This window comes from Cervus canadensis, chromosome 17 (assembly GCF_019320065.1).
Source record: "Cervus canadensis isolate Bull #8, Minnesota chromosome 17, ASM1932006v1, whole genome shotgun sequence".
Taxonomy (NCBI): domain Eukaryota; kingdom Metazoa; phylum Chordata; class Mammalia; order Artiodactyla; family Cervidae; genus Cervus; species Cervus canadensis.
In genome coordinates this window covers 52,465,495-52,482,514 of record NC_057402.1, presented here as the reverse complement: position 1 = coordinate 52,482,514, position 17,020 = coordinate 52,465,495, and the positions used below count along the sequence as shown (strand labels likewise).

Here is a 17,020-nt window from a genome sequence, read left to right as displayed (position 1 = left end):
GAGTCCCCATTCTGCATTTTTAAAACAACATCATCCACATGTAATAAAATCACACAGAACTATACACAGACACACATAGAAACACACAAATCATTGTACATAATACTGAAAATCTGAATAAACCCCATGGATTATACTCATGTTCACACTCCCGTTTTGATACTATACTACAGTGATGCGAGATGTTATCATGGGGAGAAACTGGATGGGTGTACAGAGAACTTCCATGCATTTTGCAACAACTTGTGATTCTATAAATGTTGCAAAATAAAAAGTAAAAAAAAAAAACACCTACATTCTCAAATAACTCCTTGATTACTGGGAACCAAACAATCATGACAATGAAGTTCTTTATAGAAAAGTTAGGACAAAAGGGGCAGGGGTCTTGTTTGGTTCTAGTCCCCTTGGTACCTGTTATGAGTTGAATCATGTTACCCCACCAATTCATATGTTGAAGCCTTAACCCCCAGTTACTCAGCATGTGACTCATTTGGAAATAGGGCCTTAAAGAGGGAGCTGAGGTTACAGGAGATCATATGGGTGAACCCTATTTCAATCTGACTGGTGATCTTGTAAGGGGAGGAAATTAGGACACACACACAGAGATACTAGATATGGAGCACATGGGAGGAAGACCATGTGAAGACACGGGAGGAGAAGCTGCCATCTGCAAGCCAAGGGAAGTGGCCTCCGAGGGAGCCGGCGCTGACACCATGGTCTTGGACTTTCAGCCTCCGTAACTGTGAGAAAATAAATCTTCCACTGCTTACGCCAGGGGTCCCCAACCTCCAGGATCTAATGCCTGATGATCTGAGGTAGAACTAATGCAATCATAATATTTCTATTATAATTATTTCTATTTCTTATTTCTCATTATATTTATATTACTTAACTTCCTTATATATTTGTATTTATTATCATTATATCTATATATCATTCTATCCTAAAGGAAATCAGTCCTGAATATTCACTGGAAGGACTAAAACTGAAGCTCCAATACTTTGGCCACCTGATGCAAAGAACTGACTCATTTGAAAAGACCCTGATGCTGGGAAAGACTGAAGGCAGGAGGTGAAGAGGGCAACAGAGGATGAGACGGTTGGATGGCATCACTGACTCAATGGACATGAGTTTGAGTAAGCTCCGGGAGTTGGTGATGGACAGGGAGGCCTGGTGTGCTGCAGTCCATGGGGTCGCAAAGAGTCAGACATGACTGAGCGACTGAACTGAACTGAATATTCTATTAACATTTCTATTATTAAAGCACACAATAAATGTAAGGCACTTGAATCATCTTGAAACCACCCTCCCCCAACTGGGTTGGCAGAAAAATTGTCTTCCACAAAACCGGTCCCTGGTGCTAAAAAAAGGTTGGGGACCACTGGTTTAAGCCACTCAGTCTGTGGTGTTACATTACACAGCCCTAGCAAAGCAATACAGCACCCAAAGCCTGCGTGCCCCATTCACCTGGTCCTGCCCCCAAGTAACAAGCCCTGCAGCCTTGGCATCATCCCTCATAAAGAGGGAAACAGCAGCCAAATGTAGCAGGAAACCAAATCAAGTAAGGAACAGAGGTCCCAGTACAGAGGAGCCACGTTTTAGGTGCCTTTCCCTGCCCACGCAAGGCTGGTGCTTGGCCAGCTGCGGGGTGACCAAACATGGAAAAGGGATCGCCACTTCCCAAGGTGGACCCAAAGGGCAGACCAGAGCTAGCGTGTGGAACGCTGTAAGGAGACAGATTTCCAATTCGACATAAGGGCAATTTCCCAACAGTGATTGTGGTTCCGATAGAATGAACAGCCAAGTGAGAGTAAGTTGTCCACAGTTCTGGAGAGAGGTGAGGGGAACATGGAATCCTCCAGCTCTGATCTGCACCCATCAATACTCAAAGCACCATGAAACAGGGCACAAATCCTTCCAGACCCCAGACATGCCCTGTTAGCCAGGACTCCCTTCTCTCTCCTCCTCCTCCAAGTCTCTATTCTGCTTTCACACCCATTCCCCATTCCAATTGCATCTCTGCCCTTGGATTTGAGACACCCAGCTCTCTTCCCACCTTCCTGGCACCTCTGATTCTTCCCTAAGACAGGCTTCAGGCTGTCTTGAGGAATGCCCTCACATGCTCCCAACCCCCTGGAGCATCCCCCAGCCCTCTGTCCCCTGACCCACCCCCCTCAGCCCTGTCCCAGATGTACCAAAACAAACGCCACTCTCAGACCTTGTGCTCAGCCCCATTCATTATCATAGGCAAGTTACTTAACCTTTCAGAATCACAGTTCACTTGTCTGCTTTGTTTTATAAGAGCAAAACTTAAAAAAAAAAATCCATGTTCTACAATAGAGGACATTTAATATTATAGTATATATCCAGAAGGGAATATGATGTATGCAGAAAGATCATCACTGAAGAATATTTAATGACACAGGGAAATGTTCAAGAAAGATTGAGAGAGAAAGACAGTAGCAAAATATGTTCACGATAAAGACTTCTTGTGTGTGTAGAAAAGCATAACAATGTAGAAAAGGAGGATTTTATATAAACATAAAGCTAAGAGTAATTATTCTTAAATGATTCTTTTTCTATACTTTCACAGTGAATATGTAATACTTTTCAACTAGAAATAAAGTTATTTAAAAACAACAACAAAAAAAAAACCTTACTACTCTCCTTTGGAGACTTTTCTTTCCCAAAGGGGAAAAAAACAAGGCGCCAACCGATTGATATCGCGGCCTAATGAAAGGACCCGGTGAGTCCATTCCATTAGCCTCCTTACTCTTGCCTACAAGGCAACAGGCTGTGCTCTGAACTTGGAGAAACAGAGCAGCTAAGAAAGCTGAGCTCCTGGAAGGTCAGCACATGGGTGAGGAGTAGGAGCAGCTCCCAGAGGTCGGCTGGTGGACCCCACTCATGCCCCCACACCAAACGGTCCCCCTGCCACTCTGCTCCATCAGTCCCTCTGGGGAGAGAGAGTGCCACGTGCCACCCCTGGGTCACCCTCTGGCTGGGCCATGAGGCTTGGCTCCACACTGTGTGGTCCTGAGAAGTCTGCCAGCAGCGCGGTGTCCCCATTCATCGGGTTTTGTCCCCTGGTAATGAGTTCCCCTGGCTCCCTCCCCAGGCTGGGCAGGAGCGGCCGCAGAATGGTGCCAGCCCTAGAAGCCCCTTATGAATGACCATCAAGGAATCCGCGAGTTTGGCAGTAATTCAGCCACAAGAGGCTGGAGCAAACAGTCCCTTAGGGTGGAAAATATCAGCTTGATTGGAGATGGAACGCTTCCCTTTCCCCTTGGCCGTAAGGGGTCAGGGTCAAGGCCATGGATGTGCTGATGGCCCCCAGCTGGTGACTCACGATATAAGTAACCCATCGTGAGTCACCAATGCAGAAGCATACTGATGCAGAAACAGGATTTTGTATAACCAAAAAGCTAAAAGGAATTATTCAAGGGGTAGGACTTGTCACCAATGGCCTGTGGCTGGATCGATGCTTACACCCCTGGGGACGGAGCAGCTGTGAACCACCTGTGCTTCACACGTGCAGGGTTTAAAACCCTTCCAATCCCTAGTTCACACTCACATGTCAGGCCTGTGATCAGATGGCTGGCCGTGGGCCTCCCTCTCTTAACCAGCTCCGCAGGGGCAGAACCAAGGTGGGCCTCTCTTAACCAGCTCCACAGGGGCAGAGCCAAGGGGCACACATGTTACTCCACCCCAATGGGTGATGGGCATCCATTGGCACCTACCTCCCAGGGCCAGTCCCTTCAGACTGTCCTCCTGCAGGGAGTTAGGACGCCATAATTCATACCAATCCCATTCTGTCGGCTCTCCTAAATACTTTCGGAAGCCAAATTAAATGGCTTCAGAAACTAGCTCCCTCTTGCAGGGGATAAATGCCAAAACAGTCCCATGGTCACAAACATTTTTTCTGACTTGTACAATAAGCGATTGGATCAGTTGTGCTCTGCATATGCATGGTCTTCTTAAATTGTTCCTGGAGAATTCCAACCATGCATGGGACAAAAGGCCACCTGTGGAAGCCAACCTGTGCAGAAGTTTGCTCTCTGTTGCTCAAAACACAGACCCAAGAAACCAGCTCAGAAGCACTCAGGAAGGCCTGCTCACAGCCCTGGACTGTCATGTCCTGGAATCTGGCCAGACGCCACCCAGTTGCCCACGCAGCACACAGACACACTCCCAACTCTGGGAATGCTAAACTGTCAGAAAGGAAAAGGAGGCCCAGCGAGAAATTTGGTTGAGACTTTCCTCCTACTAGAGAGTCACTGTAAATCCCAGAGAAAGTCTCAGAATGAGAGAAGGGCCGTGCCTGCTACGGTCAGTCCTATAGCCCAAGCTTCCACCTCTCACAAAACCGAAATGAGTCCACATCCTAAGCCTGACCTATGAACCAGGCCCCATCAGTGCTGGAAAATGCCCGACTCATCAGAGTGAACTTCCACAAGAGGACGCTGAGCGTGCAGCTCCAGGCACGGGCTCCAAGCAGAGGTGATCTACCTCGCCTGTGGCTTCAGGGAGATTCTGGGGAGACATTTTTCTACTTGATCTCATCGTGAGACACAAGAGCTCAGCGTTTCACTCCCCACTTCCTTCCCTGGGCTCTGATTTATCTACTTGCTGTTCCTGCTACCAAAATCTCTCTATCCTGGGGTACCAGAGTGATATCAGTCAAGTCCGAGTCCAGTGGCCCAGATGGACCTGGGGAGACTATTTTGGCTACAGGCTGTGGCCCATTCCCTGGCCTGCAGCAGACTCATGTTGGAGGGGTTTTCACTGAAGCCTTAGAAGCATCAAAATGTAAATGATTTCCTTAGACCCCTCTCCCCACTGTGCCCACCTCCAGACATAATTATGGAAACCCCTAAGCAAATAGCAGAGGGACTAGCCATCAATCCTTTGTGTTCCACAGGTAGGCTGTGACCGGGCCCACAAGCTCTCCACCCCTTGGATGGGAAGATACATACTCTCCACCTTTCTACTCTAGAGCCTGTTCACAGAGGGTTAAGACATACGACGTATGTATTCAATAGAGTCATCTACCTCACAGGTAGGACATGAAGTCACCAAGGAAAATCAGCATTCAGGGGGTAACTGCCTTGAACCCTCAGACAGCCTGGACAGCGTATGGGGGAAACTTGGCAGGTAGGAGGCTTTCTGACTAATTCTGTTCAAGTTCTAGTTTAACCTAAACCTCCATATTGTAATTAACTTTATGCTCCAAGGCACACTGCTTTGGGGAGGCGCAAGGCTTCTGCAGGTGGAGGTAATTTATTTTATCTTTTCCCCAAAGCGTGAGCACTCAGTGACTGGGGTCGTATCATAGAATCTAACAGATGGTGGGAGGCAAAATTAAACTCAGTAAACAAGAAAACGGAGATGCTCGGCAGGCCGGCCCTTGCCCTACAAATGACCATGCAACAGTGCCCAGAAGCAGCCACGGAGAAGCTCGTTTGCTGTAATTCAACCCCTGGATGTTTCTTAGCCCCAACACTGACAGATGGTTTCCATCCTTCCAGTATAAAATAACAGAAGTCATTGTAGCACAAAACAATTTTTTTTCAAAAGTTCACATGTACCTTATTTCTTCTCAAATATCCGATTCTAGTAAATAACCTCGTTACAGGGGAAAACACACACACACACACACAGTTACCAACTTTGAATAATACCAAATGCTGGGCATATGCAATCACTTTTATCTTTGAGCTTCAATAAGACAACGACCAGGAGGTCATTTTGATGATTAAAAACAGGGGTTTCCAATGTGTAGACCCCCCAAGGATTCCTTGGTGGCAAATAGCAAGCCGCCCAAAGTCCAAACACACACACACAAAGGCAGATAAACATATATATATAAAACTCCCCCCAATCTCCTCCCCCTTCCCAGGCTTGTGGATGCTCTTGCACAGCAGAGGTCAAATTCTGCTGTACATTGGGGTCACCCGGGGAGCCCCTTAAAAAATTACCAGTCCAGGCTGCACCCCAACGACCCCCAGAATTTTCTGGGGTGTGCAATTCAGGCCTCAGCATTTTCCCCAAACACCCCCAGTCTGAGAATGAGGGCTCCGGACGAAACTTAAAAGTTCTGGGGCCCAAATTTCCTTCCTCTGTTCACACGCCCTGGTTCTCTAAACAGGCAATCAGCCACAAAGCGAACCGCGGCCCCGCGGGCGCTGGCGCAACGCCTACCTATGTAGAGTGAGGAGTCCTTCCTCCGCACGTGGTCGTCGATGTAGGAGACGCCCAGGGGCTGCACGGGGGTAGCACCGATGCCCAGGAGCACCTGGGCCCCAATGAGCAGCAAGTACATCATGTTGGTGGCGGTCCGGCTGCGGCAGATGAGGTCCGGGTCTGGGCCCTGGTCCCCGCCCGAGCCGTTGGCGGCGCAGACGTCGCGGCCCTCGGCGCCCCAGCGGATCTCGCCCGCCTCGTACTTGTACTGGTGGGTCAGGAACTCGGGCAGGGCCGACAGCAGCGCCCCCAGCGCCATGACGATGCCGCCGCAGCCAATGAGGCGCGGCCGGTGCCCGCGCGCCCCGAAGTAGCTCACGAAGAGGATGAGCGCCAGGTTCCCGATCTCGAAGCTGCTGGCGATCACGCCCACGTCGGCACTCTGCAGGTTGAACCTCCGCTCCAGGGTGGTGAGGACGCTCACCTGTGGGGTGCAGAACGCAGTCTCAAGGCCCATGCTGATGGAAACCCCCCGGGAGGCCCCCTTCCTGCAGCGCAGCGCACCTGCGCGTCCTAAACCCTCCCACCTAGCCTGTTGGTTGGCCTTGCTTTGACCATCTGGGCCAAGTGCTTTACACCTTGAGTCCAAAAACCGTTTACTTGGTATGCTAACCGTTCATTCCCGGGGGCTCAGACAGTAAAGAATCTGTCTGCAATACAGAAGACCTGGGTTCGATCCCTGGGTCAGGAAGGTCCCTGGGGGAGGAAATGGCTACCCACTCCAGGATTCTTGCCTGGAGAATTCCATGGACAGAGGAGCCTGGCAGGCTACAGTCGAGGGGGGGTCCCACAGTCGGATATGACTGAGCAACTAACATTAAAATTAACCCTAATAAAATGGTTAAAGAATTAACTTTCCCAGGGGCAAAAAAGTTTTCCTGGGCATCTGTTTCCATCCTGCAATATTCTGCCTCTACACATAAGAACCACCTCCTCCACCCCACAGCCGCCCCCTTTAGGGCTCGTGAAAGTGCAAGTTGCTCAGTCGTGTCGGACTCTTTGTGACCCCATAAACTATACAGTCCATGGAATTCTCCAGTCCAGAATACTGGAGTGGATAGCCTTTCCCTTCTCCAGGAGTCCAGTGAAAGTCTTGAAAAGCACAGCTTTCCCAGACTGTCTCCCAACTACATCTTATCTCTCAAGTCCATGCTGGAGGTATAGGACTCCTGGGCTTTTTACCAGGAGGTAATTAGCAAAGCATATTGAAGGAAATAAAGTTACAAAGAGACAAAAAACCTGGGGTAGGCAAAATGGACAAGTCAGATTAGCTCAGTAGGATAATCATTAGCTCTTCACTTCCTTCTGGAAATTTCCAAACACTAGACATTTCTCTCAAGGCCATCAGGTAAATATTTTCCTGACTGTTCTGTGCACTCCAGCTGTACTGAGTTTCCGTGGGTCGAACAGTTTGATGGCTTTCCCTACCTTGTCTGCTCCTCATTTGTTGAACAAATATCTACTGAATATCTGCTGTTGGCTTCACAGTGCCCAGGACACCAAAGACAGAAACAGGAGAAGGACAGGACTCAGTGCTCTGTGGTGACGCAAATGGGAAGGGAATCCAAGAGAGGGGATATGTGCATCCATAGAGCTGATTCACTCCGCGCAGCAGAGACTAACGCAGCATTGTAAAGCAACTACACTCCAATAAAAATAGGAACAAAAGAAACAGGAGGAAGGGATGACACCGAGCCTCAAGATGCCCCCCCCAGCAGGAAGGTAGACATGTGTGCTGGGTACATGCTACATTCATGATGCAGAATCACGTAGGAGGGTGAAGAGGAGATGCATTATTTTAGGGTTCCTTGGAGAGAAAACTCAAATAGCCTTCCTGTCCTGCTGTATGCAGTTTCCACACAGGGTGTTATCAGCAGTCCAGGAGGAGTCCTGTCATGGGATCCCTAGTTGGGCAGGGAAGAACACTCCAGGCAAAGCAACTGGCTGAGCAGATGGCGGGTGGCACGACTGCATGATGGAATGGAACATATGGAGTGGAAAGGTAGGTTGGTAAACAGACGATAAGGAGTCACAGGAGCCACCCTAGAGGAATCAGACAACCCCAGGCAGTGTGGGGAAAAGAATGCAGAGCCTGGAGGGAGGGCAGCTGGCTGGAATCGCACCTAGGATTTCCTTAATTAGCTTCAGGACCTTGATCAAGGTACCTAACCCCTGCAAGCCTTGATTTCTGCGGAGCAGGAATGATGATGCCGACCCCGCAGGATGCATGTGAAGACGAGACACAACGCGTGAAAACTCCATTAGCACAGAGTAGCCTTTCCTGACATGTCCAGAGAGGTGGGGAAGCGGAGGGGTGCAGAGCCAAAGCTCCAGGGCCATCGGGGACTCTCAGTGACCTTGGGCAAAGGCACCCATCTGTAAAATGTCCCATCTGTAAAAGGGAGATAAGGGTGACACCTCCGAGAGCTGGTGCCAGGAGTAAACACCTATGTGAGTAAATGCTAGTAAGGCCATCCACAGCCATGGTCACCACTTATCCTTGGGGCTGCCCCGGTGGTGGTAGTGGAAAAGAACCCACCTGCCAATGCAAGAAGACGTAGGAGATGCAGGTTCGATCCCTGGGTTGGGACGATCCCAAGGAGGAGGGCATGGCAACCCACTCTAGTATTCTTGCCTGGAGAATCCCATGGACACAGTAGCCTGGCAGGCTACAGTCCATAGGGTCGCAAAGAGTCAGACACAACTGGAGTGACTTAGCATGCAGCACGCACACGTTGGGACCAGCAAAGTGATAAAAAAACGAGAGTGACTCAGGTACGGTCAGCATGTGGAAGATGGATTGAATGGGGGCTACGGAAGTAAACCCCAGCAGAAAGAGAGGCTGGGCTATTTGTTATTGAGACAACGGAGAAGAAAAGGTCCTTACAGCAGCAATGGAAGTGAACAAGAATATCTGAGAAGTGTCGTAGAGGCAGAATGGCATCTTTAGAGAGATTGGGCTGCCTCTGAGCGATTGAGCGTGTGCTAAGGAAAGGAAGGAAGAAGAGTCAGTGGATCTAGCCTTCCTCCAAATGTATAAATATGTGCGCAGGTGTCAGCATCCCATATGCACAGCCTCTCTGCAGTGTCCATCCACACACACACCTGTGCTCATTAGCATGCCTCTATTCCACCCGCATCCAACCTTTTCAGCACCAGGGACTGGTTTTGTGGAAGACCATTTTTCCACAGAAGGGCTGGGGGAATGGCATCAGGATGATTCGAGCACATTACATTTATTGTGCACTTTATTTCTATTATTAGTGCATCAGCTCCACCTCAGATCATCAGGCATTAGATCCCAGAGGTTGGGGACCCCCTGCTCTATTCTATTTACCTTTATTATTTTAAAAAAAGACAGTAGCCCAGTAATTCCTGTTAGCCTCCTTTCAACCCCGCACATTTCAACAGACTCCTTTAACCCAGGGGTTTCCAATGCTACCTTCAGATTGGATGCAGCCGGGAAGCACTTAAACATTTCAGATGCCAGGTCCCTCTGTGAGTTTCCAAGCCAGGGAAGCCTGGGAGCTGAGATTTTGTGAAAGCCCTCTGGATGCTTCCACCTAGGTTAGCACAGCACTAAGGCAAGGACACAAACTACCGCAGCCTTCCTGCCAGCCCTGGGCCGGGGTGTGCTCTGCGGAGCAGGGTCCGGCACTGTGCAGGCCCCTGTTCATGACCGAGGACAGGACAGCTGTGTCACCCTTCGTCGTGAGCATTCTGATTCCTATTTCTATTGTCTTTCTACTCAAGTCAAGGCCAGCTCACTACTCATGCAGCCCGAGCTATAAGTTAGATTGTTTTTCAAGCACCAAGTAGTGGCCATGGTTGAGAAAAGAAATTTCATGATTCTTGGTTTCATTAAAATGGCTTTCAAATGTTCCCAGAGATCTTGGCCAAAGGTCTGGACAAGTGAAAACGAAGGTTTCATTTAGCCCCTTCTTTCCTTTGTAACCGGCTTCCCAGGTGGCTCAGTGGTAAAGAATCCGCCTACCAATGCAAGAGACACAGGGTTTGATCCCTGATCCGGAAAGATCCCACATGCCACAGAGCAACTAAGCCCATGGGCCACAACTATTGAGCCTGTGCTCTGGAGCCCGGGAGCTGCAACCACTGAGCCCATGCAGCCTGCAGCCCGTGCTCTGCAACGAGAAGCCACTGCAGTGAGAAGCCCGTGCACTACCATTAGAGAGCAGTCCCCACTCATTGCAACTAGAGAAAAAGCCCACACAGCAACGAAGACCCAGCGCAGCCAAAAATTTTAAAGATTAACTAAAATAATAGAAGCCAAGTAACAGAAGTGGACATGTGTGGGCAGCATCTCCTGGGTGGCCCTCGAGCAGGCTGGCGGGTCTGCAGCCTGGTGACCTCACCTGGGGAGGAGAGGGCAATAACAGTTGGGAGGAAGGACAGGCAGGGATGAGCAGAAGGTGTATTTTGTTTCTGCCATGAGGCTTCATGACATCCGTCCTGGGGAGCAGATCTGAAATATGACAGCCGCTCCATTCCAGCAGGTGTGTGCCAGCATAAAACATCACACAGGTGTGGACAATAATGATGACATAAGGGTGGCAAGGAGAGGCAGCTGTGGGCAAAACAAAAAAGAACCCGATCTTCTAGAGAGCGCGGGGGCCCATGCTTGCAACTCTTGTTCTGCCTCAAACCTGCTCCTTGCAGAGCGACCCACAGGGGAGACAGTGGGAGGGGAAACAGTGACCAAAACCGCCCACCCTGGCCAGGCACCACAGTAACCCTCTGCACGAGTTATCTTGCGACAGGAGGTCCTGGGAAGGAACACGGGACTAACAAGCCACTGCCAAGAGGAAGAATTCCGGAAAGGGCCGACGCATCCTACCAACCTCCCAGGATGCTCCTCACTGGAATCCATCTTGGCTGGGGGATGCGTGAAGGACCCTGAGTCAGAACGAGGGGCCAGAGACAACCCGGAAACTAACCCCATCACCATGAATCCCGAGACAGGGAGCCACGAGGCAGAGCAGTCCTCCTGGGTCCCTTACCTTCCTACTCTCTGCCTGGGTGCCCCTTCCCAATAGAGTCTCTTGCTCTGTAAGCACGTGTGTCTGCTTGGACAATTCATGTCCACGTGTTAGACAAGAGCCCGCTCTCCAGTCCTAGAAGGGGGCCCCCACTCCTGCAAGCATAAGAGTAGGAGAATCCTGACCTCTTTGACCTGTGACCTCTTCAAAGCCTCACCGACCCCTCTGAGTCTAGAGTTAAGCTACACAAATATTCTGAAAAGATGCTTTGTGGCCCAGTTATGTCAGAGGCTAATGTCTTCACTTATTTAAACCATAACCTGGAGAAGTTGAACTAATTAAGTATACACGAGGCCACAAACCCACTTGTGGCTCATAGGCGGCAGAACAATCCAACAATGAGGAAGATGCCTGCCAGCATCTACTTAACGGGTAACAGGACTGATGGCAATGTGTTGATAATCAGAGATGAAGGAAGCTCCAGGAGGCAAAGAGGGCGTGTCCTCACCCTGCACCAAGTAGATACAAAGCGATTATTAAAAGAATGCAATATTTATCAGGTTTCTGTTACCCCGATTCAAAAACAAACAAACCAAAAAAACCACTTGCATTTCAGAATATCCTGAAGCACTGGGTAAAAATACAGATTACCAAACCCTGAGATGAGGCCTAGGAGTCTGAGGTTTTATAAAAACCCTGGTGGGGGGGGCGGGGGGCGTCTCTGGTGCCAGCGTGGGGGAGGTATGAACACCACTGACACTCCAAGTGTCCCACGCACACTAAAGTGAAGAGTGAAAGTGTTAGTTGCTTAGTCAAGTCCAACTCATTGCGACCCCATGGACTGTAGCCTGCTAGGCTCCTCTGTCCGTGGGGCTCTCCAGGCAAGAATACTGGAGTGGGTTGCCCTTTCCTTCTCCAGGGGGATCTTTCCGACACAGGGATTGGACCTGTGTCTCCCACATCGCAGGCAAATTCTTTACTATCTGAGCCACCAGGGAAGCCTGTCCACACACATACTTACCATCAATCGAGAGCAACAGTTTTCAACCTTCGTTGGCAGCAAAATCACCCGGAGGGTATGGGACTGCTGGAGCCCAAGCTCAGAGTCTCCTCTGACTCAGAGCATCTGGGATGCATCTGGGAACTTACATTTCTAACAAGCTCCCAGGTAATGTGGATGCTGCTGAGCTGCGGACCAGACTTTGAGAACCACTGCTCCGCTGGGCTCTCCGTCCTCAATAAGCCTGTCTCCCCTCAAGGTTAAAAAGCTTGCTTTTTTGTGTTGTTGTTTCGTCGCTGTCACGTCCTCTTCTTTGCAACCCCATGGACTGCAGTCTGCCAGACTCCTCTGTCCATGGGATTCTCCAGGCAAGAATGCTGGAGTGGGTTGCCATTTCCTCCTCTGGGGGATCTTCCCGACCCAGGGAGTGAACCTGCATCTCCTGTTTGGCAGGTGGATTCTTTACCACTGAGCCACCAGGGAAGCCCCCGCAGAGATGCCAATTGAAAGACCTCCCTCATTTCTGGCTCACGTCCAGTCCAGTCTCTCCTCCTCCTATGGGAAAGCGGGGTTGCATCTGGGGAGGCTCATCTCGTAGGGAGTCTGAGGCGCAGACTGGGGCCACTTGCCCCACGCAGGTAGCCCAGCCCCAAAGGGAGACCTTCAGCTTCCCTGGGTATGAGGGTATGTCCAGCTTCCCATGGGCAGAGGAGCCCGGCAGGCTGCAGTCCATGGGGTCACAAAGAGTAGTCAGAAATGCCCTGAGACAGGAGACCACGGACAGGTGGGTCTTTCCTCACCTCTGAAAGGGCCAGGGTTCCCAGGGGGTCACGGAACACGCAGCCAAGCTCCTGGAGCAGTAGCTGAAGCTCAGGCTTGCCCGCGTGAACCCTCCCCCAACCTATTGGTCTTCTTATTATGGCGTAGGTGGTGGGGACTGGACTAGAATCACCTGGAAAACACCAGCACCGCCCCCTGCCCCACCCGCACCGGGACTGAGATATAATGTGTGAGGCCGGGGCCCAGCCAGGAGTCTGCGGAAGCTCCCAGGTGATGCTAATACACAGGCAGGGAGGGGAGTGTGAGTGGATGCACAGAGGGGCGTAGTTTGGCCACCACAGAGGGCCCAAGTGCAGGGGTGCTTGCAACAGCGCACCCTGGTCCTACTGGGGCGGCTCTGGAGCACCCGGGCCTCCAGTTCAAATCTGGCTTTGACAGCGCTTGGCCACGTGGATCTTTCTGAGCTGTCTCCGCACCTGGGCAGTGAGGATTACAATATGAGCATCATGAGGTCAGGATTCCCAGCAGCTGGTACCCACATTCCTGGTGTGCATGCGCTATGTAACTTCCAGAGAGCCTGCTTGGGGTGGGAAGGACAAGGAGTATGACTAAGGCTGAGAAGGAATCCCTGCCTTGTGGGGGTTTAAGACCTGGGGGAGAGGAGAAAGAAAGGGTCCTAACAACACAGCTGGCCTTGCAGGGTCATGCAGTACAGTGGCAGGAGGCTCAAGGGAACAAGAACACATTTCTGGCTGCAAATGGAGGGAAATCGACCTGGGATGCAACAAGAATAAGCTGGATTTTAATACATGGAGGGGCGGGGGGGTGGAGGCACAATTTTCTAAGAGTAAAGATCAGTCGGGTGGGGGAGGCTCTGAGGAGGGTGAGTTCAACCCATCCTGGGGGAAAGGGAGCAAAACCTGTCTGGCCTCAGAGTGAACTGGAGCAGGACACTAAGGCCCCTCAGCCTGCCTTCTGTCTGTAGAAAAGCTTTAGCCAAAGAGTAAGTTCAATCAGAGAAGTGAGAAAATGCAGAAGCAAAGAAGAACAGTCAAAGGAGACCATATAATCATGGTTTAGTCAGTAAGTGGGGATATCCTGGTGGCTCAGATGGTAAACAATCTGCCTGCAATGCAGGAGACCTGGGTTTGATCCCTGGGTTGGGAAGACCCCTGGAGAAGGAAAGGCAAAGGTCTTAATTCCTTCTCAAGGGCTATAGAGAATATTCTGAGCCATATCCTGTGAGCTGTCTTGTAGATACTGAAACCCCCCCACATGGAAGGAGTTAACTACATGATGCCCAGACTGTAGCTGTCACAGGAGCTGCCACAATTCTGAGAACTGGCCTTGAGGAAATAAGAACAAGCTGACCCTGGAACTGAAGACTAACTGCACTTAAAACAATCAAGATGACGCTGGTCAGACCACTGATGACCAACCGCCAGATGACTGTCAGAACTGACCGTGCTGTTTCTGCATGTAGCCCCCTCCCTCGGCCTATAAAAACGCCTTTGTTGGCGGGGTGGTGGAAATCGGCCTTTGAACAGGCATCCACCCCCACCCCCACCCCCCGCCACCACCCCCAGCTGCTGGCATCCACGATAAAGCAAACTTTCCTTCCCACCAACCTGGCCTCTTTATCGGCTTTTGAGTGACAAGCAGGTGGACCCACTTTCAGTTACAAGAGCCCCGTGGGGAGATCAAACAGCCTTGAAGACCAGGCTGAGGTTTATCTGGAGGCCAGTGGGGAGCCAAGGGAGGTTCTTGGGCAGGAGCCATCCCTCGGAGACACTATCCTGGCGGCAGGGCGTGGGATGGAGGGAGGAGAAACTGCCCCGGCAGCGATTTCAGCATGCTGGAGGGAAGCGAGGCTTCCGCAGGCACGCGCTGTCAGGCCCACAGAGAAGGGCGCCCGTGGGGGGTGTCTCGGGAGCAAACAGCAGCAGAGCCACAGCTGACAGCCTGGGTCCAGGAAGATGGGGCCCAGGAGGACCTTGGGGAGTCTCCCCGGCTCCATCTGAAGCCCGCGTGAGGGCTGAGCTGGGGAGAGCCCATGAGTGCAGAGAAGCTACACCTGGAAGCTCTTCTACTCCAAGGGGCATGGGACACAACGGTCCAGCAACCCCACCCCCGGGATCGTGAGCTGTACTCGAAAACCACACGCCCAGCAGCGGGGCCCAGCGATGCTGACAGCAGACACAGAAGCAGTCTGGCTGTCAACCTCACGTTAAACCACAAAGAAAGGCCCCGAGGTCCCCTTACTGGGGATCCTGATCAGCACACTTTTTCCATGAAGAGCCAGGGAGTAAATATTTCCAACATCTGGACCACTCGGTCTCTATAGCGCCTCTTCTACTCTGCCATCTGAACACCCAAGCAGCGTCCCTGGGCAGTACGTAACTGATGGGAACGGCTGCATTCCAAGAAAACTTTATTAACGAAAACAAGCCATGGCTGGACTTGGTCGCAGGCCACAGATTGCCAAAGTCCTGCTGGCTTCTCCACCAGCCAGTTCGGGAAATTGCCTTATTCCCGCGCCTGGCAATAACAATGCTGGCCATTTATAACAAGCTTGCAAAGTGCTCCTGCTGCTGACATGGAAAAGCCGTTCTCGGCACAACTTCAATGCAAGTTTGTCTCCTAAGCCCATGGAAGGAATTTTCAAGCCCATATCAATTGCTTGTCTGATGTGCCGGGACGTGGTCTCGCAGCAAAGGCAGGAAGGGGCCGGCCAAACCGCGAAAGCTCAAACAGTGTCTCCCAATGATGAAGCGGCAGCAGCAATTGCATCAGGCGAGGGAGGCATGTTGTGTGGTTCTCTTTTTTCACCTGAATGGCAGCTCCTTTAGGGCACAAGGGAAATAGCACACACAAGGTAGTCACTTGTGAATTCCAGGATCTGAGGTTTGCAGAACCAGGTATCAGAGGACAGCACAACAGTGAGCCCTGGAAGTGCCCTGGTGGCAGACAGACTGCCCACCCGCCTCACAGGTCAGCCAGGGAAGACAGTCAGTCAGTGTTGCTTTATGACTTCTTTTTTTAATGCTGCCTTAAAAAAAAAAAAAAAAGAAGAAGTATTTATTTGGCTGCATCAGGTGTTAGTTGTGGCACAAGGGATCTCTGATCTTCCTTCCAGCACAGAAACCCTTATTTGTGGCATGCAGGATCTACTTCCCAGACTGGGGATTGAACTTGGGCCCCCTGCATTGGGAGTGTGGAGTCTTAAGTCACTGGACCACCAGCAAAGCCCTATGTCACTTTATTTCTGATGGAATGAATTAGCCCCTTTTATGACCACATAATAAATGGGTGTAAATTTACAACAATAAAATTCTTAAAAAAACAGTAAGAATTACACAGAGAGACTGTGGTGCAGACATGCCTCTGACCCCTAGCCCACGCCACCGGCATCAGCGTGTTTTGGAAAAGGGTGAGAAGAGGGGTGGATAGAAGACATGAGGGGTTTTGAAAGCCACACACTAGCCATGCATTGAACACGCCTGCAATCCCTTTCCTGGTCTGTAATATGGGGGTGGTGATTCTTCCTTTGAATCTTGCCACATGGTTAAAACGAGAAGGAAAAAAGCTGTCATAATATGATTGTGACTGCAGTTATGCCTGAGGTTGCCAAAGTGCAACATGGTCGTACCTTTCCTGGAAGCAGTATCCGCCAGCCCTCGCTGCATCTGGGTCTTTAATAAGAAACCATCGCTTCCCTCTGATCACTCTGTCTGAGACCCAGAGTCCTGGATCCTCTTTCCTTAGAAAGACCTCACTCACCTGCGTCTCTAAGACTTCCTGTGTCCTTCTGCATTATTTGCATCTTTTTCAGACCATTTCCCCCTCTAGTCCCTGTTTCTTGCTTTCTCTCTTCTCCTGCTTACATTCTCTCCTAAATAGCCTTAAAGTACAACAGAAGCATCTTTTTTTTAATTCTTTATATTTAGTGAAATCTTATGTTCATTTAATTCTAAGAGAATGTATCATATTTTATGATCCT

General features: G+C 50.5%; 1 protein-coding gene across 2 annotated transcripts in view; it reads right to left on the bottom strand.

Moving 5' to 3' along the window:
- The window catches only part of SLCO3A1 (solute carrier organic anion transporter family member 3A1), a 370,079-nt gene that overhangs the window by 279,810 nt on the left and 73,249 nt on the right, over positions 1-17,020 (bottom strand). For both annotated transcript variants that reach the window (XM_043489412.1, XM_043489411.1), the window contains exon 2: positions 6,202-6,667. In XM_043489412.1, coding sequence (XP_043345347.1) covers positions 6,202-6,667 — 466 coding nt within the window. The remainder of the gene's footprint in view (positions 1-6,201; positions 6,668-17,020) is intronic.